Here is a 24,781-nt window from a genome sequence, read left to right as displayed (position 1 = left end):
ATTATAGGGTCCTCTGTATCAGACAATCAAATATTATAGGGTCCTCTGTATCAGACAATTAAATATTACCAATACCATGGGGTGCTAGTGACCTAATACGGTATATATATGGAGTCAGTAAATTCCATATGGGGTGAGAGCGAAGAATCCCATTATGGAATTTACTGACCCCATAGATACCGTATTAGGTCAATAGCACAATATGTAACGAATTTATCTTACCGACTATCTTAACGTGTGAAATTTAGACCTATCAAAATGTGCAAGTCCTATTACAGGATCGACTGTCTACTGAACCAATAGAAGGTCTTTATTCATCAACCTCCTAAAAAAATCCAACACACAGAAAGTTAATTTCTATGTCTCACAGACGGAGTATAAAACGCTATCAAGTGGAAAAGACAATATTAAGATAAAGTAAATACACTCTTAAAACAGAATTATATCGTACCTTTAGCTCCTTTAGGACCGGGTTCTCCTTTAATTCCCTTCTGGCCTTTATCTCCTATTTCTGCTGGTTCGGGATTTAGTCGCCCCTTTTCTCCCTTAACTCCTTTTCGTCCTATGAATCCCTTATAACCTTTTTGTCCTTTTTGTCCTTTATAACCTTTAAATCCTTTTCGTCCCTTTGTCCCTTTATATCCTTTTTGTCCTTTGGTCCCTTTATAACCTTTCATCCCCTTGTAACCTTTTGATCCTTTGAGTCCCTTGTATCCTTTCTGTCCTTTCATTCCTTTGTATCCCTTGAGTCCTTTCATTCCTTTATATCCTTTTTGTCCCTGCATTCCTTTGTAACCTTTATTACCCTTAATACCTTTGGTACCTTTGTATCCCTTTATTCCTTTGATACCCTTATATCCCTTCTGTCCTTGATCTCCTTTGTAGCCTTTCATTCCCTTTTCTGCTTTATTTCCCTTCTGTCCTTTATAACCCTTGTTACCCTTGTGGCCTTCATAACCTTTATACCCTTTGTTTCCTTTCAAACCTTTATAACCTTTTTTGCCTTTAGATCCCTTCTGTCCTTTCAGTCCTTTGTATCCTTTATATCCCTTCTTTCCATTTTCTCCCTTAAGTCCTTTTTGTCCTTTATAACCTTTTAAACCTTTTTGTCCTTTGTAGCCTTTATTCCCATTCTGTCCTTTTCCACCTTTGAATCCTTTTTGTCCTTTATTTCCTTTGAATCCTTTCTGTCCTTTAAATGCTTTAATTCCTTTCTGTCCTTTTAATCCTTTAATTCCTTTCTGCTTCTGCCCTTTATATCCCTTTTGTCCCTTAATTCCTTTAGAACCCTTTAGACCTTTGTTGCCTTTATAGCCCTTAATTCCTATGAAGCCTTTTAAACCTTTTTTTCCTTTAGAACCTCTGTCACCTTTTAGACCTTTGAAACCTTTGTATCCTTTCTGTCCTTTATTACCAATAATTCCTTTAATTCCTTTATTACCTTTATAGCCTTTTTTACCCTTATATCCTTTCAAGCCTTTGATACCTTTATGCCCTTTAACTCCTTTCAGTCCTTTGAATCCTTTCATTCCTTTTATTCCTTTATATCCTTTATATCCCTTTTGTCCTTTGAATCCTTTATAACCCTTTCCTCCTTTGTATCCTTTGATTCCCTTTTGACCTTTCAGGCCTTTTACTCCTTTAGACCCTTTCTGTCCTTTATATCCTTTGGAACCTTTCTGTCCTTTATATCCTTTAGTTCCTTTCTGCCCTTTGTATCCTTTATTTCCTTTTAGACCTTTATATCCTTTAAATCCTTTCACTCCCTTATAACCTTTTAAGCCTTTCTGTCCTTTCTGACCTTTAATTCCCTTCTGTCCTTTGTAACCTTTATATCCCTTTTGGCCCTTTTCACCTTTATATCCCTTCATTCCTTTAAAACCTTTGTATCCTTTTTGCCCTTTATTAGCTTTGTATCCTTTTCCTCCTTTGTTACCCTTATAACCTTTTTGTCCCTTATTTCCTTTAAAACCTTTTGTTCCCTTTTGTCCTTTGTATCCCTTTTGTCCTTTGAAACCCTTTTCACCTTTTTGTCCTTTTATACCTGTATATCCTTTTTGTCCTTTTAATCCCTTGTAACCTTTTTGACCTTTATAGCCCTTGTATCCTTTTTTTCCTTTCAATCCTTTTATCCCTTTTAACCCTTTTTCTCCTTTATATCCTTTTATGCCCTTGAAACCCTTCGATCCTTTTTGTCCCTTTTGACCTTTATATCCTTTCGTTCCCTTATTACCTTTGAATCCCTTCTGTCCTTTGTTACCTTTGTAACCCTTTTCTCCTTTGTAACCTTTATAACCCTTTTCTCCTTTATTTCCTTTATAACCTTTCATTCCTTTTCCGCCCTTGTATCCCTTTTGTCCCTTTTCGCCTTTAAATCCTTTGTATCCTTTCATTCCTTTGATACCTTTATATCCTTTTTGTCCTTTTCCTCCTTTATAGCCTTTTTGACCAGTGTAACCTTTAGTACCCTTTTGTCCTTTATATCCTTTTTGTCCTATCATCCCTTTTTGGCCTTTGAACCCCTTTACTCCTTTATTACCTTTGTACCCTTTCTGACCTTTGTCGCCTTTAAATCCCTTTATTCCTTTGTGACCTTTAGTTCCTTTTTGTCCTTTATAGCCTTTAATACCTTTATGTCCTTTGTGCCCTTTTAACCCTTTCTGTCCTGTGTAACCTTTATATCCCTTATGTCCTTTCTGTCCTTTTAATCCTTTTTGTCCTTTGTATCCTTTATTTCCTTTAATTCCCTTTATACCTTTATATCCTTTTTGTCCTTTGTAACCTTTATAACCTTTTTGTCCTTTGTCACCTTGGTATCCTTTTTTACCTTTGTAACCTTTATTACCCTTTTTGCCTTTATATCCCTTCAATCCCTCCATTCCCTTGCTACCCTTATATCCTTTTTGTCCTTTGTATCCTTTGAACCCTTTTTCTCCCTTTAAACCTTTATACCCCTTTTGTCCGTCATTTCCTTTGATGCCTTTCAACCCCTTGCTTCCGCTGTAACCCTTTAGTCCTTTATAACCTTTTAACCCCTTTTGACCTTTGTAACCTTTGTTACCCTTCAGGCCTTTGTATCCATTGCTGCCTTTATGTCCTTTCATTCCTGTGTGACCTTTCGATCCATTTTGTCCTTTTATGCCTTTATAACCCTTCATGCCTTTATTCCCTTTGACACCGGTTGCTCCCTTAAATCCCCTTTGTCCTTTTTCTCCAGTTTCTCCATCTTTGCCCCTACGTCCTATTCTACCATTTTTTCCTATTCTGCCCTTTTTACCCTTTTCACCATCCATTCCCTGGGGACCTATCATTCCTATAAATGATAATGAATCAATTATAAATTCTATTCATTCTTTTTAAGTATGTGTTTGTATTTTTGAATTGAATGCTGCATTTACTTAATTTGTACGAAATGATAGCAAATGTCCATCACATTTGTATGAAGCGCAGAAGCATTAAATTCTTTTCTTTACAGATTATTGAAATAAAAAAATGTTTTCACATTTTGAACCAAGATGAACTAGCGACAAAACAAACCTGTGCGTTATGTGTGTAATCTCCAGGCAAAAAATAATATTTGGTATTATGTTTGAAAAAATCCCAAAGTTGCACATTTACCCGTAATCGTATTTGTCACTGCACAAAATAATATGTTTGTCACCATCATAATTTCTCATTTTTAACATCTGAATTGAATTTTGTTTTTGTTTTTTACAATTATATTGTTTCTGTTTTAAATGTCTGAAACTTACATTTCGTACACGATATTCCATTCTTAAATCATGACAAGAGATATACATGTATTTCACTGCTAATATGACATTCTACCAACTTATATTTTCATAAAAGCCAAGATTTCATTTCGATCGATACCCAAATAAATATAAAGACTTCTCTTGAAGTGAATTTTAATGTGCGTATTGTTATGCGTTTACTTTTCTACATTGGCTAGAGGTATTAGGAGGGGGTTGAGATCTCTTAAACATGTTTAACCCAGCCACATTTTTGCGCCTGTCCCAAGTCAGGAGCCTCTGGTCCTTGTTAGTCTTGTATTATTTTAATTTTAGTTTCTTGTGTAAAATTTGGAAATTAGTATGGCGTTCATTATCACTGAACTAGAATAAATTTGTTGATGGGGCCAGCTGAAGGACGCCTCCGGGTGCGGGAATTTCTCGTTACATTGAAGACCTGTTGGTGACCTTCTGCTGTTGATTTTTTTCTATGGGTGGGTTGTTGTCTCTTTGACACATTCCCCATTTCCATCCTCAATTTTATTTACCCATACATTTGGTCCAAACCCCACAGTTAGGAGGTATTTTGCAGAATGACATCTTCTTCAATTTTGGCGGATAGTGCTATCATTTTCAACCATACCACATTTTTTTTTATAAAACATTTTGAGCTTGTTGAAATAATCTATCCCATCGAACTTGAAATAAAGGATACAGCAAAATACAAGACAATCTGCTTCGTAGCATGGCTTGCATCTAGAAATGTACACTGAGGTTAGTTGAGAACAAAAATTTACGACAAAAGAGATGATTTGATCCTCCAAATTGTTAACTTTCGATTTCTATGTACAAAATTCCCAGCAGCTTCTGCATATGGATTACACATGAAGGATCATGTGAATTTCATATGAAAATGTAATCACACGATTTTTTCACGTGAAATTCACGTTATATTTAAGAATTGAATGCTTCTTTTTGTAACTTCATTGGGGTGTGAAAACGTTGACCGAAGTACATTTTGTATGAAGCGCTCATTCAAAAGAAAAATATGCGCACGGTCAACGCTTTTACAACCCTATGAAGTTACAAAAAGAAGCATTGAATACTTATAATTACATTTTCTAAACATGAAAACACGAATTTTATATTTGTTCTATTTAATTCACCTGTGCACTTTATTCTGGGACCACGTGTTATCATGAAGGAAAAAGTATTATTGAGTAATGCAATTGCTTAAGGAATAGCACGTGATGTGCAGTTAGCCAATCAGAATAAAGTATTAGAATGAAACATACATCTAATGTAATTATTTTGAAAAAAAGTTAATCAAATAACATCTTTTTCAAATTAAATTAATATTATGAAAACTACAATTTGTTTTAAATTTCAGGGGAAAAAATTAACATATGGTTCACAAAAATCTCAATTCACGTAAAAACCTGAGATTGAGGTTAACCTCACGTGAAATTATTTATGAGCCTGTAATTAGTGGTTGTCGTTTGTTTACGTGTTACATATTTGTTTTTTCTTCATTTTTTTTACACAAATAAGGCCGTTAGTTTTCTCGTTTAAATTGTTTTACAATGCCATATCGAGGCCCTTTATAGCTGACTATGTGGTATTGGCTTTGCTCATTGTTGAAGGCCGTACGATGACCTGTAGTTGTTAATGTCTGTGTCATTTTGGTCTCTTGTGGACAGTTGGCAATCATACCACATCTTCTTTTTTATATTAGCAGATTTGCCTGTGCATACAACTTCCAGTTGTTACAATATTCGAGGACTGCTCAGAAAAAAAGTTATTAAAGCAAGAGTTACAAGTGGTTAAGTTGAAATTTGCCAACAGTTGAAAAGATGAAGAAATGGATAAAACCAGGTACTTGGAAGGTTATAGAAGAAAGACGCCATATGAATAAGAAAATATTGGACACAAAATCAGAAAGACTACAAGAAAGACACAAAGCAAGCTATAGAGTTTTAGACAAAAATGTTAAGCGGATGGCTAGAGCAGACAAAATAGCTTACATGGAAGACCTTGATAAGCATGCAGAAGAAGCAGCTGAAAAGGGCGAACAGGCAAAAATTTACAAGATAACAAGGGAAATCTGTGGTAAATGTCCAAGCAATAATGATGTCCATATAAAAGACAAAAATCGGAGGCTATTGACAACAGAAAGCCAGATGGGCAGAACATTTTAAAGAAGTACTCTACGGACCAGCTCCAGACGAAGAAGCAATTATAAGAGAGGCACCTCAGGATTTGGAAATAAATACCAACTTATCAGAAAGACAGGAAATAATAACAGCATTAAAAGCATTAAACTAGAGAACCTAAACTCTAAAGAGCCTGTGTCGCTCACCTTGGTATATGTGAATATTACACAAAGGAAGCAGATGGATTCATGACAAAATTGTATTTTTGTGATGGTGATGAGTTTGTACATCTTACTTTACTGAACATTCTTGCTGTGCACAATTATCTCTATCTATAATGAACTTGGCCCAGTAGTTTCAGTGGAAAATGTTAGTAAAAATTTACAAATTTTATAAAAAATAACTATAGAGGACAATAACTCCTTAGGGGGTCAATTGAACATTTTGGTCATGTTGACTTAGTTTTAGGTCTTACTTTGCTGAACATTATTGCTGTTTACAGTTTATCTCTATCTATAATAATATTCAAGATAATAACAAAAAACGGCAAAATTTAATTAAAATTACCAATTCAGGGACAGCAACCTAGCGGGATGTGCGATCCATCTGAAAATTTCAGGGCAGATAGATCTTGACCTGATTAACAATTTAACTCAATCAGATTTGCTTTGGTTTTTGAGTTATAAGCCAAAAACTGCATTTTACCCCCATGTTCTATTTTTAGCCTTGGCGGCCACCTTGGTTTAATGGCCGGGTCACCAGACACATTTTTAAAACTGGATACCCCAATGATGATTTTGGCCAAGTTTGGTTTAATTTGGCCCAGTAGTTTCAGAGGAGAAGAATTTTGTAAAAGTTAACGACGACGTCGGACGACGACGCCGGACGCCGGACGCAAAGTGATGAGAAAAGCTCACTTGGCCCTTTGGGCCAGGTCAGCTAAAAAAGAAAAATCACCAGGACAGGCCATTCTAAATGCAGAACTTTTCAAAGTCGACACAGAACTTGCAGCTGAAATTCTTCAATCTCTATTTACTTCCATAGGGGAAGGAAAAATAAAACCTGACGATTGGACAAAAGGTATAATAATAAAGTTAGCCAAGAAAGGAACTCTAAGTGATTGTAATAACTGGCGAGGTATAACTCTCTTATCAATCCAAAGTAAAATCATGGCCAAAATTATTATCCCAAGAATAATAGATGCAGTTGATAAACAGCTAAGAGAGGAGCAAGCAGGATTCCGTAAAGGTAGAGGGTGCATTGATCAAATCTTTGCTTTACGTAACATCATATCTAACAATGTACAGAATCGCAAAGACAGCTCTACATCAACTTTGTGGATTTTCATAAGGCTTTTGACAGTATCAACAGAAAAACCTTGTGGCGAATACTCAGATCATATAGAATTCTAAAAGAAATAATTGAGCTCATAAAAAACAATTTCACTTGGAGTGTAGGGCATCTGGTTTGAGGTTAAAACAGGAGTTAGACGAGGCTGTGTGATGTCTGCTCTTCTTTACAATGTTGTCAATGACTGTGTAATGAGAAAAACAACGGAAGATGCTCCAAGAAGAATAAGAACATTTCATCAACCTTGGAGGATCTTGATTTTGCTGATGATCTTGCTTTTTTTTTATCTAATACCCACCACCATTTACAAGAGAAGACAAACCGCCTAAATACTTTTGCTAATCAAGTTGGACTTAAACTCAGCCAAACCAAAACTGAAGTCATGACCCTAAACATCAATAACCCAACTCCTAAACTAGTAGATGGAAAAGATCTCCCCATCACAGAAATAGTTACATACCTAAGAAGTACAATAAGAAACGATGGAGGTGCAGGAAATGACATCATGAATAGATTGAAGAAAGCCAGGAATATATTTAGATCACTTAATAATGTATGGAAATCATCACAGTTCAGTAAGAAGACCAAACTAAAACTGTACCAGAGTTGTGTACTATCTACTTTGTTATACGGATCAGTATGCTGGAGGATGACAGTACCGGAGTTATGTACTATCAACTTTGTTATACGGATAAGTATGCTGGAGGATGACTGCACCAGAGTTGTTTACTATCTACTTTGTTATACGGATCAGTATGCTGGAGGATGACAGTACCAGAGTTGTGTACTATCTACTTTTTTATACGGATCAGTATGCTGGAGGATTACAGTACCAGAGTTATGTACTATCTACTTTGTTATACGGATCAGTATGCTGGAGGATGACAGTACCAGAGTTGTGTACTATCTACTTTGTTATACGGATCAGTATTCTGGAGGATGACAGTACCAGAGTTGTGTACTATCTACTTTGTTATACGGATCAGTATGCCGGAGGATGACTGTACCACAGTGGGTGTACTATCTACTTTGTTATACGGATCAGTATGCTGGAGGATGACAGTACCAGAGTTGTGTACTATCTACTTTGTTATACGGAACAGTATGCTGGAGGATTACAGTACCAGAGTTGTGTACTTTCTACTTTGTTATACGGATCAGTATGCTGGAGGATTACAGTACCAGAGTTATGTACTATCTACTTTGTTATACGGATCAGTATGCTGGAGGATGACAGTACCGGGGTTATGTACTATCTACTTTGTTATACGGATCAGTATGCTGGAGGATGACAGTACCAGAGTTGTGTACTTTCTACTTTGTTATACGAATCAGTATGCTGGAGGATGACAGTACCAGAATTGTGTACTATCTACTTTGATATACGGAACAGTATGCTGGAGGGTGACAGTACCAGAGTTGTGTACTATCTACTCTGTTATACGGATCAGTATGCTGGAGGATGACTGTACCAGAGTTATGTACTACTAGTATCTACTCTGTTATACAGATCAGTATGCTGGAGGATGACTGTACCAGAGTTGTTTACTACCTACTTTGTTATACGGATCAGTATGCTGGAGGACGGCTGTACCAGAGTTGTGTACTATCTACTTTGTTATACGGATCAGTATGCTGGAGGATGACGGTAACACAGTGGGTGTAATATCTACTTTGTTATACGGATCAGTATACTGGAGGATAACTGTACCAGAGTTGTGTACTATCTACTTTGTTATACGGATCAGTATACTGGAAGATGACAGTACCAGAGTTGTGTACTATCTACTTTGTTATACGGATCAGTATGCTTGAGGATGACTGTGCCAGAGTTGTGTTCTATCTACTTTGTTATACGGATCAGTATGCTGGAGGATGACAGAAGTCGATATTGACAAAATGTCAGTTTTCCATACCAAAAGCTTAAGGAGAATCCTGCGGATTTTCTTGCCAAACAAAATATCTAATGAAGATCTTCTAAACCAGTGTCAGTAAGATAGCATGGCTACAATATCAGTGAGAAGGCGTTGGAAATAGATTGGGCATGTGATTAGAAGAGATAGTAATTCCATTACTAGAACATCATTACATTGGACTCCAGAAGGAAGGCGTAAGCGAGGAAGACCAAAACACACATGGAGACGTACTGTAGAAGGAGAACTGAAGACCATGAACAAAACATGGGGAACAGTAGAAAAGATGGTCAAAGACAGACAGAAATGGAGAACCTTTGTTGCTACCCTTCATGCCGATGGTATACCGGGCAGTAAGTAAGTAAGTTGAAATTATCACTTTGAAAAGTTTACGGACGCCATCACGTGTTGTTTGACCGATAAGGAATACTAAAGATATGTTTCAATTGTGGTAATAAAAATATATTGTCTTCTTTTTGAAAATCAAGACGCACCTTATTTGACTTATTACCCGGTTTGTGCTTATATGAGCAACACGACGCGTACGAATGCCACATATTGAGCAGAATCTGCTTACTTTTCCTAGGCACATGAGATCATCACCGATTTTCTGTGAGGTTCGTGTTGTACAGTATTTAGTTTTCTATATTTGTGTTTTGTGCTCTGTTCTTTATCTTTTTGTTTTTGACATGGCGTTGCTTTGTTATTCTATTTTTCAACTTCCCTCTGGTATCTTCAATCTCTCTTTTTGACAGAAGAATGATAAGATGTTGACAGGAATCAGGATTATTAGTTTTCAATTTATTCTTAGTAAAACATACAAACCTATTGAGCCTTTGGTTCCCGGATCGCCTTTCATTCCCTTTTCTCCTGCAATGCTTTCTCCCTTCATGCCTGTCGGTCCCTTTGGTCCGGTTGGACCAGGAATTCCTATATTAAAAAGGCAAAAATATATCTTGTGGAACAAAATTATTGTTTTAGAACATTTTTTGATACTAGCATCCCGATTTTTCATTGCTTGATTGCTTGGTTTCAACACCTTATTTCAATTGTTTTTATTTACAGTTATGAATAATTGAATTCACCGGTATATGTTACAATGTGGTGAAGAATGGAAATACACTATCTTGGTTTGTACAGAGTCCTTCTAAAATGATATTGCTACCGTCGACTATCATCTTCACAGTATGTTACTTAAATCTATCGAACCTATAAAAAGATGAGTGTACCCCACATCGTAAAGCAAGGTTATAAAAAATGAGAATACCAAAAACCGTATAGTAAGGTTATAAAAAGGTGAGTATACCTATGATATTTACAATCAATTTTTGTATGCTTGTTAAGGATTATGTACCCTTCTGTTGTTTCAAGGCTAAACATATGGAAATTTTATAGAAAATGCACAGCCTTTATCCTTGTGCTCTTATATTTGGCAATTTGATGACTAATAGATATAGGATTACTGCATGCAGTGTTAGCGTTGATTTCATAAAAACAAGTTTATTAATGTAGTTATTGGTTATAACAAACAGAAATATGGACCAAATCAAGTACATCTTTTAGGGTTCACTCGACTTTAGTGACTCAGCACGAGGTATTTTGGAATTTACAGGGTGGTTAGAACATTTTGTAGAAAATGAACACTAGCACATCATAGAAAAGCAAGTGAGTAATCTATGTTTCAAATTTTATAACGAAAATCAGGCTGTTGATTTTCTATAAAAATCTTGATTTATTTACCACAAAGTACTCTTTTTCTAGTAAATGCAATGAAGCAATAAATAATAATGCTTTGCATCAAGTTTCTCCTTGGTATATGTACTAAATGGCCTATCTCTATTATTCATTTTATCTGTAGTTTTGATACAATTGAAGTTTGAAAAATTCGTACAAAAATGGCTACAGAAGGGGTCACAAACCTTAAATTGAACTTTAGCTCTGATCTTCTCTAAGTTAAATGTGAACTCACCCATTACAACAGCTCTTGCTCTCACTACAAGCAAAACGTGGGAAAATGTTAAACATGCAATTCATTTCAAATCTGATAGATTTAGAAAGTCTAGATTACATTTTAAAACTTAAACAATAAAAACTTAATATGGACAAGGAGCTTTTCATAAACTGAATGTAACATTTGTTTTATTTATTTGTTTTAGTTGCTTGTTTAAATTCTCACAAACGTTATGTATGAATTAACGCTTACCATCAAAACATTTGGTTTCCAAAAGAAATATGAAATGTTTATTACTTTTTAAACAGTGTTCAATCTGAAAACAAAAAACACGACCACTGCAAAGGATACAAAGTGAAAAATACGTAGTAGATCTATCATATGCTTTATCAATCCCAGGAATAAATACTTATATTAGCAAAAGTTTGAAATCATGAGGTTGATATCTAAAGAACGGAAATTGGCATAAGTTTACTTTTTTTGCTGTAAAATACCTTTTGTCCTTTCTATTGATTGTGTTTTTATATGAATACCAGTTTCTCTATGATTGGAACACCTTATGTTTCTTGTAAAACACCTCATATAGTTAGTACGTGTTTTACCTTACCATCCCATTTTAAGTAAATATATACCAGATCAAGACAGTGAACCACTGTAACCCGACCGTGCAAGGGCTGTAAAGCAAGTTTAGTTCGTTAAAAAATCCATTTGTTTGTTTAACCCGTTGTCAACCTATGATTTGTTCCACCTGACAGAAGTTTCAATGGAAACTTTGTTATAAACATTGTCATAATATCTATTCCTGTTGGAACTAATATTCTATACCATTTATTCCGTTAGGAACATATTCTGTAATAATGATTCCTGTGGAAATAATATTCCAGAATATATTTTCCTTTTGGGCGTGACACCACTGCCAGCTGTGTTGTGTTGGTTGGTCATTGAAGGATAAACTTCACGGATAGTATTCGTAAGTAGAGTTAACTTAGTGATTCCAAGGGATATAAACAGTGCTTAGATTTAGTAGTGAATAGTTGCAATAGTGATTGTAATATGAAGTTAAGCTGATATCATAATTTATTGAACAGTGAAAGTACACGGTATATATACTTGCTGGTTTTCAGCGTTATATATATTGTAGACGTTGAATTCTTTCTAGATATTTATAAGTGAATGTGAACTGTATTAAATTTTACCAGTTTGGATATTATTCATTTCGTTCAGATTCATGGTGATAATTAGTGTGCGAGTTGATCTGTGTTCATATGAATTCCTTGTGCATTGACGGATTTGTGCAAGTGTTATTGTGTGATTGTGGTTGATTGAACGTTGGTGGACATTGTTAATCGATGTTGTATGTATGTGTTATTGTGTTCATACGTTTTGTGTGATACTTACCGGGAGTATGTTGCATAATAATCTGTTGGTGAAATTGTGTAATAAAGGGCCTGATGCATGTTGCATAGTGATTATGTAAGCCAAAATAGTGTCCCATGAAATTGTGTCTTCTGTGACCACATTTCACAGTTCATCTGTGAAATTTCGTTCACGGGACAGAATATCACATTTGTAAACTATAAAATAGTGTATCACTTAGTGAAAAATTGTCCCTAGTATTTGGACATAATTTCATGGATGTTTATAAAATATGTAACAAGGGACAATGTTTCATTGTGTAGCTATTTTTTTCTGTCCCTGAAGAAGGGAAATAATTTAACAATCATTGAAATGTTTTAATCAATTAATTAAACAATCATGAATGTGACCTACCGAATTAGACTATTTACCGGATTTGTAATCACATAAGCAACACGACGGGTGCCACACGTGGTACATGATCTGCTTACCCTGCCGGAGCACCTGAGATCACCCCTAAATTTTGGTTGGGTTCGTGTTGTTTATTCTTTAGTTTTCTATGTTGTGTCATGTGTACTATTGTTTTTCTGTTTGTCTTTTTCATTTTAGCCATGGCGTTGTCAGTTTGTTTTAGATTTATGAGTTTGACTGTCCCTTTGGTATCTTTCGTCCCTCTTTTAAACCATAATGAAAATTTAAATCAAGACAACACAGATGTAAACAAAATGAAAAGTGGTGAATATAAAAAGCTATATGACTTTTTGTGTGATGGTTAATACCCTTCAGATTTTTATACTAATGAAAGAAGATCATTTAGAAGGAAGGCCAAACAATTTAAAATCAAAAACAATGAAATGTTTTATATACATGTTGATAAAAAAAACACAGGAAAACCCCCCATTAAAACTTATTATTCAGAAGGACAAACTGAAACAGTTGTTTTACTTATTCCATAATGAGAGTGGATGTCATCTTGGGGTTAATAAGACCTGTAATAAGATATCTTGCAAATATGACTTCCCAAGAATCACAAAACAAATGTCAATTTAGTCTTATTATTTTTGGTAAATTAATTTATTTGGTATAAGACAATACTTTTATGCTATTCTGACATGATTTCACTGTGAAACAAATATCTCTCTGAGGTCAAAATAGAAACTCTTTTCAATGGACACTTTTACACAGAAGTGAACAATATTCTATAATAAAAAAGTGTCCTGGACAAAATTTCACAGGTCAAATCCGTGTAATTTTGACCATGGGACATCATTTCATGGGGGACAATATTTAATTCTACAATTGCATAGTCACATTGTATTTATATATTCTGTTATGCCACATAGTGTTTATGCATTGGAAATGAGGTGTGTTACCTTGCAATCTGATTTATTTGAATTGTGTTCTGTACATATTTATCATTGTGAATTCTTTTAAGGGTGTGTTAATTTTTTTCAATAGGACAACTAGTTGTGGTACATTTTTTTATTTAAACAATTAAAATACCGATTTATTCAGTTTTATGTGATACACAGTTTGTTATGTTTCGTTCGCAATGTATTATCATATTTATCTTATATTCACTATCTTATCCGAATAATTGTTCGAATTACGTTACGAAATTATTCTTTTAGATAGTATTGGCCATCTTGAAATTATTACTGAACGAATTGGTACCACGATAAACTAGAATCATGTGTTCGAATTCAGGCCAGGGAAGAACAAATTAATTACTTCTGCAAATTTACAGATCTTACAATGTTGAGCTGTTATTTAGGCTAATTATATATACAGAACATGTTTTCATCCTTGTACCGCCCTCACTGGTGATCCGATGGATGAAGTCAGTCGTGGAGTTGTCACTGGTTCAAAGGACTTATAATATAATTATTGTCGTGGAGTTGTCACTGGTTCAGACGTACGTTTAATATAATTATTGTCGTAGAGTTGTCACTGGTTCAGACGTACGTATAATATAATTATTGTCGTGGAGTTGTCACTGGTTCAGACGTACATATAATATATTTATTTCTATCTGTCGTGGAGTTTTCGCTGGTTCAGACGTACGTATAATATATTTATTTCTATCTGTCGTGGTCGAAGGTTGCAAGACGAAGAGCAAGTTTTACTTTATTATGATGACAGTGGTAAATATCTCAGTCAGTCATTAACTTATTATTTCGCACATTCAATTAAAGCGATTGAAAACATGTCAAAGTTGTTTACCTTTAAAATTCAGAAATTGTGCATTTCAGTTTCTCGTAATAATTTTGTACTGTCAAGTTTTATTTTCAAAATAAAAATGTTTAGACATGAACTTAAAGACTGGAATCCCGAGTCAGTTGACCAAATGCACTGGCAAGCTTTATGTTTTAATTGTTAACCTACTAGGTCCAGGGCAGTTGAAGCTACGTTAATAAGCAGATTAAAACCAAGACTAAGAACCATCGCTTATTCGACATCCTTTTAGTAAATCCGGATCCTCTACTTCTAACGTTCGCCTATCACGTGAGCTGGTGACAATTTGCCAACAGTTTTATCCAGAATCAAATGCGACCGTAAAGAACCAATCAAAACTGCATTACTTTTTTGATGTTTCACTTTACTTACATTAAAACATTGTAAAAAATGTAATTTCAACATGATCTCATCTCAGATATGCATGAAATATTACTAACAATACGTTTATGAAACAGTCTATTATAATAAACAAGTATTCGACGGGTATATAGCAAACAATCTATCAATCTATCATATACTGCTATTCGGCGGGTATAAATCAAACAATTTAACATGTATTCGACAGGTATGTAGACGGCGTGTACAAAGCTGAGTTCACAAACGCAACGTCTTCAAATTATTAAAATCATTCACGACATCAGCATTTACCCCCAGAAAAAAGTGTAACAAACTGGACTGGACGCTTAGTTCATCACATAACTTAAAACATAAACGTTCAACACGTTTCTTTTTTTCAAACAACAAAAAAAAAACCAAAGATTGTTTTGGAAATCTAAAAAGATAAATGGTAAGAGCAGTGTAATGGAAATAATAAGCGACAATATCCAGAAAATAGCGTAAAAACGTAATTTCTTTAAATTGTAACATAATAGCTGGACATTTAAAAAATTGCAGATTTTTTTAAACCTCTTGGTTATGCACATTTGGAATATCAAGCCATTTCGAAATAAGAAAATAGCAAGTACATATTTTTTTACCAGTTCTTCCATTTTCTAATATTAATCTCTTCAAATTACTACCTCTAACACTTAACAAACTACTAACATTCAAGACTCATCCACCATGACCGATTTTTATTTTATATTAGGTGAAAATCGTATGACGTCATAGTCCGAATTCGAAAAATTCAATTGTACGAAAATGCAGGAAAAAACGTTGAACTTGTACAAATTTCAGGTCAAATGTTAAAAAGTTTCACATATTTTGACCACTTTCTCCATGTTCGTTTTGTATCATACGAAATTAAATTTGACAACCTTTTACTAATATGGATTTTAATGACTAGCTATCATCAATTTATCATAAAAAAGTCTTCCTATATAAGATATATGTTAAACACGGTTGTATAAAGCTACTGTGCATGACGTCATAGCGAACAATCTATCATATACTAAACTAATATTCGACGGGTATAAAATAAAACAATCCTTTCTAAATTTTAGTCTATCGGTTACTGATATTTGTCGGGAATGAAACGAATTACCAATCAAATACTGATATTTGACGGTTATACAACAACAATTCATGATAAACTGATATTTGACGGGTATAAAATAAACAACCTATCATATACTTATATTTGACTGGTAAAAAACAAACAATATATCATATACTGATATTTGACGGGAATGAAACGAATTACCAATCAAATATTGATATTTGACGGTCATAAAACAAACAATCCATCATAAACTGATATTTGACGGGTATAAAACAAACAACCTATCATATATTAATATTTGACTGGCATGCAACAAACAATCTATCACATACTGATATTTGACGGGTATCAAACAAACTATCAGATTCTTATATTTGACTGGTATGAAACAAACAATCTATCATATACTGATATTTGACGGGTATGAAACGAATTACCAATCAAATACCGATATTTGACCGTTATAAAACAATAAATCCATGATAAACTGATATTTGACGGTTATAAAACAAACAACCTATCATATACTAAAATTTGACGGGTATGAAACAAACAATATATCACATACTAATATTTGACGGGTATGAAACAAACTATCAAATACTGATATTTGAAGGGTATGAAACGAATTATTTATCAAATACTGATATTTGACGGGTATTAAACAAACAATCTATCATATACCGATATTTTTACAGGTATGAAACTAATTATATATCAAAAACTGATAGTTGACAGGTAAATAACATACAATCTATCATATACTATTACTTGACGGGTATAAAACAAGCAATATATCATACACTGATATTTGACTGGTATGAAACAAACACTGTATCATATACTGCTATTCAACGGGTATAACCAATCGATCTCTCATATAATGGTTTTCGATGGGTAGAAAACAAACAATCTATCATATACTGCTATTCAATGGGTATAAAACAGTCAAATCGCTATGATATACTGATATTTGACGGGTATGAAACGAGTTATTTATCAAATACTGATATTTGACGGGTATAACATATACACTCTATCATATACTATTACTTGACGGGTATGAAACGAACTATCATATACAGATACTTGACGGGTATGAAACGAATAATCTATCAAATACTGCTATTCAACGGGTATAACCAATCGATCTCTCATATAATGATTTTCGATGAGTAGAAAACAAACAATCTATCATTTACTTCTATTCAATGAGTATAAAACAATCAAATCTATTATATACTTATTAATGTTCCGGACCATATGCGTATTTGGACCATACGCGTATGGTCATCGCCACATGTGTATACTCATATGGTCCGACCATACTCATATGGTCCGACCAAACGCGTATGGTCCGACCAAACGCGTATGGTCCGACCGTACGCGTATGGTCGGACCATATGAGTATAATACTCGTTTGGTTATTAACGGGTCGGATCATATGAGTATTTGGACCATATAGGTATTTTTTCAAACTACATTATAAACGTTTCAATAGTGATGATTATAACATGACAATATATTAATTTTATAAACGAAAAACTACGTAAAAATTAAATTTTGATGTCATAGTTAGTTTTCATCGCTAGCTACATTCTTGTATGTAGGCTTAGGTGACATTCACTTCCACACGGCATCATAGCTTTTTTGCATTTGCAAGAAATTTGTGCACGATCCTTTTCAGTTACACCTTTTGTTTTCGAGTGAAAAGATACCCTTTTTGCAGCTGCGTACAGTGATATTGCGGTCTTTTTTTTTTTTTTTAAAGTAGCTCTAGATTTGAAATATCGTAAAATGACTGCAATACACCATATTGTGTTACTTTCCAGTATCTTCTTGTGTAACAGTTCATAAAGAAATTTTTGATTTTTTTTAGTCGACATATTGCCATTGGTATAAAATGTGTTTACTATAAATTTGACAATTAAGTAAAATTAACTATCATGGTAAACTTCTTATTTTTATTTAGCTTATCTTTTTATTATAATATAAAAATAAAATTACCTACATTATAGCGTCTTTTTAATGAACGGTCATACCATATGAAGGGTTAAGAAGTATTCAAAGTTTTTCTGTAACAGAGTGTTAACTACCCCGACCATACGCGTACGGTCGGACCATATGAGTATATAAACATATGGTCATCACCATATGCGTATGGTCTAAATACTCATATGGTCCGGAACATTAATATATGACAGGTGAAAAGCAAACAATCTATCATACACTTGTATCTTACCGCCTATATATTTCTACGAATACAATTGGTCAAAAGCAATAGCGTGGATATCGTGTATATTTTTTTATACAAGGTCTGTAGGTAGGGCTTATTTCAATACACGGTAAGTAGTTGTGTTACGTTCCTTTATAAGTTGTTATTGTTTGCATTGGTTGTTTTGTAGACAAATGGAAGTAGGTTCTAAATAATAAGTATTGAACATTTCATCACTTTGAAATAATTTCTAATTTTCATTAGCATATGTGACAAGTAACATCTTACGTTACTAGATTGTTCGGACCCATACGGTGATATTATACGTTGAATACGGATCACTTAATATGCACTTACCACAGTCGTATTCCAAGAACAAATCCTTATCTTGAGCGGGTGAACAGTTAGTCGGCCCCAATGTTGTATCGTCAATTAAAATCATACACTCGAATAAATTATCACATAATCCTTTCACTGTAGTTGTAACATCAGTCCCACATGGGGCAGTAGCTGTGTCAAAATACATATCAGGTGGATTACAACTTACTCCCCCATACCAGGCTTCCAAAATGTACATACTAAGTCCTTGCGTTTGATCACACGTTGGAATGACTGTTTCACCCTGACAGTGCCTTTGAAAAAATGTGCTTGCCACTAAAAACACAATGTTCATATGAAAAAAAGAATGCTTAATTCTAATTTAGATTTAAATCAATAGTGTCTGCAAACTAAACAAGCTTGTGAAAAATACAAATGGAATACACATACTAGTATACAATTAAGGCATACTATTGAAATATAAATTGATAAGATTAATAAAATAAATATGACGTAAATACATATAGAGTTTCATTTCCGAGGAAAAATTATAATTATATAAAAATATCAGAATATCATGCTTTCTATAAAATCCTGTATAGGCGGACACATTTATGAGAAACAACAAGTAGAATAGCACAAACTGTAACTTAGTGTGTCCAGGTTTGTCCTTTTTTAATCATAAACTAATTAATTCGCATTTGTTAGATGCAAAATAAGAACAGGACTAAACCAAAAATAATGTCAGGATTGTTATAGTCTATTTATAATCTATCATTGTTAAAAGAAAGCAAGTAGATCGAGAAATTGAGACACTCCGATAATCAATGAAATGGCAACCATAGTACTTGTGAATTGATAACTTAAATACCATTCCTCATAGCCTAGCAAGAGCAAGTTTTGCAGGTAAATTTTTTATTGTCTCGTGTTCTGGAACACATTATTTCGTCAAAGTATAGCAAATTGTAATATTCCGGAATTTTAGTTTTCAGGTAAATATTTTGAAGGCATTTTGGATACCATTTTTTTGAAATATACAATAGAAAATAAAAAAAAAAACATGTAATGTTTGCCAATGGTAAAACTATCCGAGAGCATAGTTTTAGAGAAGTGGATTAAACAAATAAAGGTCACCTTACGGAATTCAACAATGATCAACACCAATTAATAAGTTATTACACGATTCCAGCATAAAGCGAATGCATAAAACACACAAACAACAACAATGTGTAAAAGACCGTTTCACCTGAATATCAAAACCGAAATCGTCATATCAAATTTGACCCTCATATTGTCATCAGTGACAGTATACTAACATTTTATAGATTTTGGTTGATAAGATATTTCACATAGACTACATAACGTGCCAACTGTCAATCTACCAAGAACCACAAATTCTGGACTGATACTAAACTTGATCTCCATTTTTTCATTAGTGACAACATATTAAATTTCATAAGCATTAGTAAAGTGTTTCATAAGTTATTGCATGGGAACGACATAAAGTGACAATTTTTTAATCGAACAAGAACCATAACTCCTGAATGGTAAAAGAAAAAGAAAAAAACAATCAACTTTTTAACTTGACCTCTATTTTTTCATGAGTAACAACTTATCACACATTAAAAACCATTAGTAGAAATTTCCTGAGAGATATAAAGAGATGCCATTTATCCGTGACTTCCTTAGGCAACATATTTTATTGCATTCTATATGTACGTGAATTGAAATGAAAATGTTGTTTACTTGACTTTTCTGTCATAAATAAATGGCTGGATCGCACTGATTGTTTCTTAAACAATGGAGAATACTATAAAGCGATCATTTGAATGCTGGGTAAATTTAATTATGAAAAGCAAAAAGGTGGGTAAAATAACGCAATAATAGAAGGTACACAACCACAAAATGTCTGCAAACTCACTGTGTTGTTCCAAAGATCGGGTTTGGATAAAATTTGTTTGTTTCTTTTGTTTGTGTTTGCTAGTAGTTCCAAAAATTAAAAAAAAATATTATCAAAATGATTATGATATATTAGGGTGTTCCTAACTTCACCATGTTTTCAATCACTTTGTACAGTTTCTTCGATTGAAAACTGTAGGATGAGTTCATTACACAAAACTGGTACTGTCATTCATTATTTTTTGCTGAAAATGAATAAGTTACAAAGTCTGGAAATAATTCTCAAACAATTCTATGATAGAAGATGTGAAATTTTCACTCATTATTTAGAATCTTTCTATGAAGTTTCAGTGATCTTTTTAGGAGGAGTTTATTTCACGAACAAAGTGCCCACTTTTCCTGTCTGACTGCCCAACCGACATCACCATTCTATAAGCTGATTTGGACTTCGCCAAAAAGTAACAATACTAAGACATAAAATACCCAAACAAATTATCAACAAATGATACTTTATAGCGTAGAAATCAGTACGAATAAATACTAACCAGTCTGTCTCTTTTCACGTTTTAGTATATTTTCTCCCTGTAGGACAGAAGGAAAGAAAATTAATTTTACACGCTTCACATAACACATTGATATAAGATTTCAGCTTAAAAATACAGAAGGAAAGTTTTCGTAGAATTTTCTGCAGCTATGAGTAATTCACTGGACCAAACATTACATTATAAATATACATATGTTTATATACAGAAATCAATTAAAATCTCATGAACCTTATACAGTTTAACAAACAAAAAGAATGACACGACCTCCGTAATAAGCGGGGACACATGTCGTTTAGGTACCTCCTGATATGCATTCATTATTTCAATGTACTTCTATGCTTTTATTATTTGTCGCTTAATAGGAATAGCTTTGTATAATTGACTATAAATATATCTAGCGTGTAAGAAATGTGGCTTCCAAATTTGTTGGTATCGAGTAATTCTGATGACAATTATTCCAGAAATACAAAAGAAAAGGATGTGGTAAGTTTGTCTGTGTGACATCTTTTCAGGGAAGACTAACTCATATATACCCTCATACATTACAGTAATTTTTCCGAAAAGAAAATCAATGGCCTTGTTCAAACAACATGTAATTGAAGAGAGGAGAAAATAATTAAAGCAGACGGCACCAGATTTCTGACTGTGCACTGGCACATAAAAAATGACGCGTAGTTAATATGTTTGAAAGTCATGCCCAACGTTTGAATAAACTAACTATTCGAGGTTTTATCTCGTCTATATACTAGCTTTGCTAAGTGTATGGTATTACTAAAAAATTTATTTTCTTCGTACTTGAAACAGCAAAATTATTGATTTTGTAAAAAAATATTTCATTTACACGGTATACATTACAAAAACAAAATTATTTTCATTTACCTGTGTATATCATTGTATATGACGGCTTTTTGTTCAAGGTAATGATTGTTTTTAAACATGTCACATTGGTATATTACTGTTGCCTTTATTTATTCAATATTTATTTGATTGATTTTGTATTTAAATTTGTATCAAAGATCAACCTTATTCGTTTAGTGCATGTTCTCTTGTGTTATTATGTCTTTTGATTGAATTAAGCCATTTTAATTGATATTTTATAGTGCGTCTTACTATGCTGTGATGTTACACTATTGTTCAGAAGGGTAAAGGTTAGTACCTATTAAAACGTTTAAATAGGTACTAACCTTTACCAGCATTTGTTTGCATCTACCCAAAATCAGTAATCTAATGTTCAGTATTTGTGGTTTATTGATGTGGTTCACAAGTGTTTCTCGTTATTTATATATATATTAGACCGTTTGTTTTCCCGTTTGAATGGTTTTATACTAGTCATTTTTTGGGGCCCTTTATAGCTTGTAACTATGTTTGAACCAAGGCTCCGTGTTGGAGACCGTCCTTTGACCTATAATGGTTTAATTTTACAAATTGTGACTTTGATGGAGAGTTGTCTCATTGGTACTCATACAACATCTTCTTATATCTATTCCAGTTTTTCCTGACTAAGTTTTCATACAGAACACTTCAAACGCATTTTGGTTTAATGTTAAGACACTATAAATAGTCATGAAAAGCATACTATGCCAATATATCAGTATCGTTGTCATAGGAAACCCAAATTGTTAAAATTTTGATAGCAGTGTATACTTAATTCTTAATAACGATAGACACAAAATAAGAAGATCTTAATAACATAAGTCATCTTTATAAGTTAGTTTATGGCCGAATGCCATCTGTTATCCATTGTCAGATGTTTCCTAAAGTGGCATGGTCTGCTCTTAAATTGGACGAATACGCTTACATAAATGTTATTACGAGCTATTCAGTATCATGGGATAGATGATTTCAACTTTTCTATTGATATTGTCAAATACATATTTATGAGCAGTAACGCACCATTTGCCTTATCATATGGCGTTCACATATTGTCAATAATATTTTACGATCGTGCATATTCTCTGTATAAGGAAGCATTAACACTACTAAAAAATTGCACCATCAGAGTGGTGAGGAAAAACTACGGGCACCGACATCAGATAAGCTTTGCCGTCGATATGTAAACCGATACGATGTACTGAATAACAAAATATTTTCATGCTCCTAGATCTTCATATTCCAGAATATCCGTCTGATCTATCGTTTTTTGTTTTAGATTTTATCACATTCCAAATTGGGAATGTTTAACAGAAACTTTGTTTTGCTTGTTTGGTTACGCATACACAGCAGGCGAATCTGATTTTTTAAACGCAACGAGTCTTTTTTTATTCAGAGTTGATGCAATTTTTTTTATATGTATTTGTAGTCTTGAAATTAATCTTTATAATCGACTGTTTCGACCTGAACATCGGTTAACCAATTTTTGATATCTATATGCAATTTTTAACAAGATTCTACAGATTCATGACAGTACAAAAAAAATCTGCCATTAAAGGAACACAAGTATAGTCCATTTAAAAACACATACGATTAACAAACAACCGAAACGGACATACATATTTTCAAGAAGGAAGTTTACACTGTCCCTTTGGTATCTTTCGTCCCTCTTTTACAGCAGGAGAATGGTAAACACATAGGTTAACATGATTACACGATCATTATTATAGATAATGTACCTGTACTTTTTCTTGATTATTACGGGCAACTCTTCCGAGATCTAGAAAAGAAATAAAGCATCATTTTGAAGAACAAAGTAAAATTTGATAAAATGATCCAGCTATTTCATTTTCTATAACACCGTTAAAGTGAGAAGTTCATATCTTCAGATGTACATTCTAGACTTTAAAATTTAATAATGCAAAAATGGGGATACAAAATGAACAATCGACAACTAAAAGTCAAATATGAGTTTTACGCATAGATCAGAATGTGTATTATATCATGTTTGAATTCATATTAATCCGAATGACGCCATCATAAAAAACATTAACGATTCAAAATCGATTTTGTTTTAGGAAGTGGCAAAGTTATGGCAAATTTCATTTTGAATTGAATAGAAAGTTTCTTAAAAAGTTATTAATGTAAACTTTATTTTTAGTACCGAAAAACCTAAAATTAACCGACCGTTTTTTACATAAGCAACTCTGTGTTTACATACATTGTGAATGCTATGTCCATAGTTATAAATAAAGTGTTTTAAAACAAATATATCTACATCAAGCATAGTTTACCTGAACTGTTTTTGACAAAATCTTTCGGAATATGTGGTCGTCATTGCTTTTCACCTGTTTGATTAACTTAAGTTTGTCTTTTTTGTTTGATTATCACTGAATCGTCTATGGTAGACGAGTCTGACGTACTAAATTATAATCCTGGTATCTATGAGGAATGCATTTGGTACCGTAAATTGTTACATTGTATATCATGTCATGCATATATCTTTAACAGAGAAACATTTATCATTTGAGTATTAACTACAATGTTTTGAAAGAAAAAAACGGTTTCATATTTTGTCTCGATGTATTGTGTATAATACAATTACGTTTCAACGTCATTGAAATGTTCTGATAATTTATATCTTATCTTTTAGGGGATTGCAACATTTCACAGAGATGAAAACAGTTGGAACTTACCAAGTGCTTCCGTACAGACCATGGTCCCCACTACTAAAACAATCAACCACCGCACCAAGTTGTCCATGGTCATGGTGGTGCCTATCTTTGTGCATATGGCGTCGA

General features: G+C 33.5%; 2 protein-coding genes across 2 annotated transcripts in view; both read right to left on the bottom strand.

Moving 5' to 3' along the window:
• Positions 1-2,357, bottom strand: part of LOC134690423 (collagen alpha-1(IV) chain-like) — an 11,667-nt gene extending 9,310 nt beyond the window's left edge. The window contains exon 1 of the mRNA XM_063550392.1: positions 452-2,357. Coding sequence (XP_063406462.1) covers positions 452-2,330 — 1,879 coding nt within the window. The 5' untranslated portion in view covers positions 2,331-2,357. The remainder of the gene's footprint in view (positions 1-451) is intronic.
• LOC134690090 (collagen alpha-1(XXV) chain-like) lies at positions 2,331-24,781 on the bottom strand (the record flags this gene model as incomplete). The annotated part of the gene is made up of 7 exons (XM_063550062.1): positions 24,677-24,781; positions 23,720-23,760; positions 21,111-21,147; positions 18,706-19,002; positions 11,117-11,140; positions 9,973-10,077; positions 2,331-3,313 (listed from the first exon to the last, which is right to left on the bottom strand). Coding segments are annotated over exons 1-7 (1,560 nt in total), but the record flags the coding sequence as incomplete, so codon positions are not given.

Source organism: Mytilus trossulus, chromosome 11, assembly GCF_036588685.1.
Source record: "Mytilus trossulus isolate FHL-02 chromosome 11, PNRI_Mtr1.1.1.hap1, whole genome shotgun sequence".
Taxonomy (NCBI): Eukaryota; Metazoa; Mollusca; class Bivalvia; order Mytilida; family Mytilidae; genus Mytilus; species Mytilus trossulus.
This window is presented reverse-complemented; position numbering and strand designations above follow the sequence as displayed.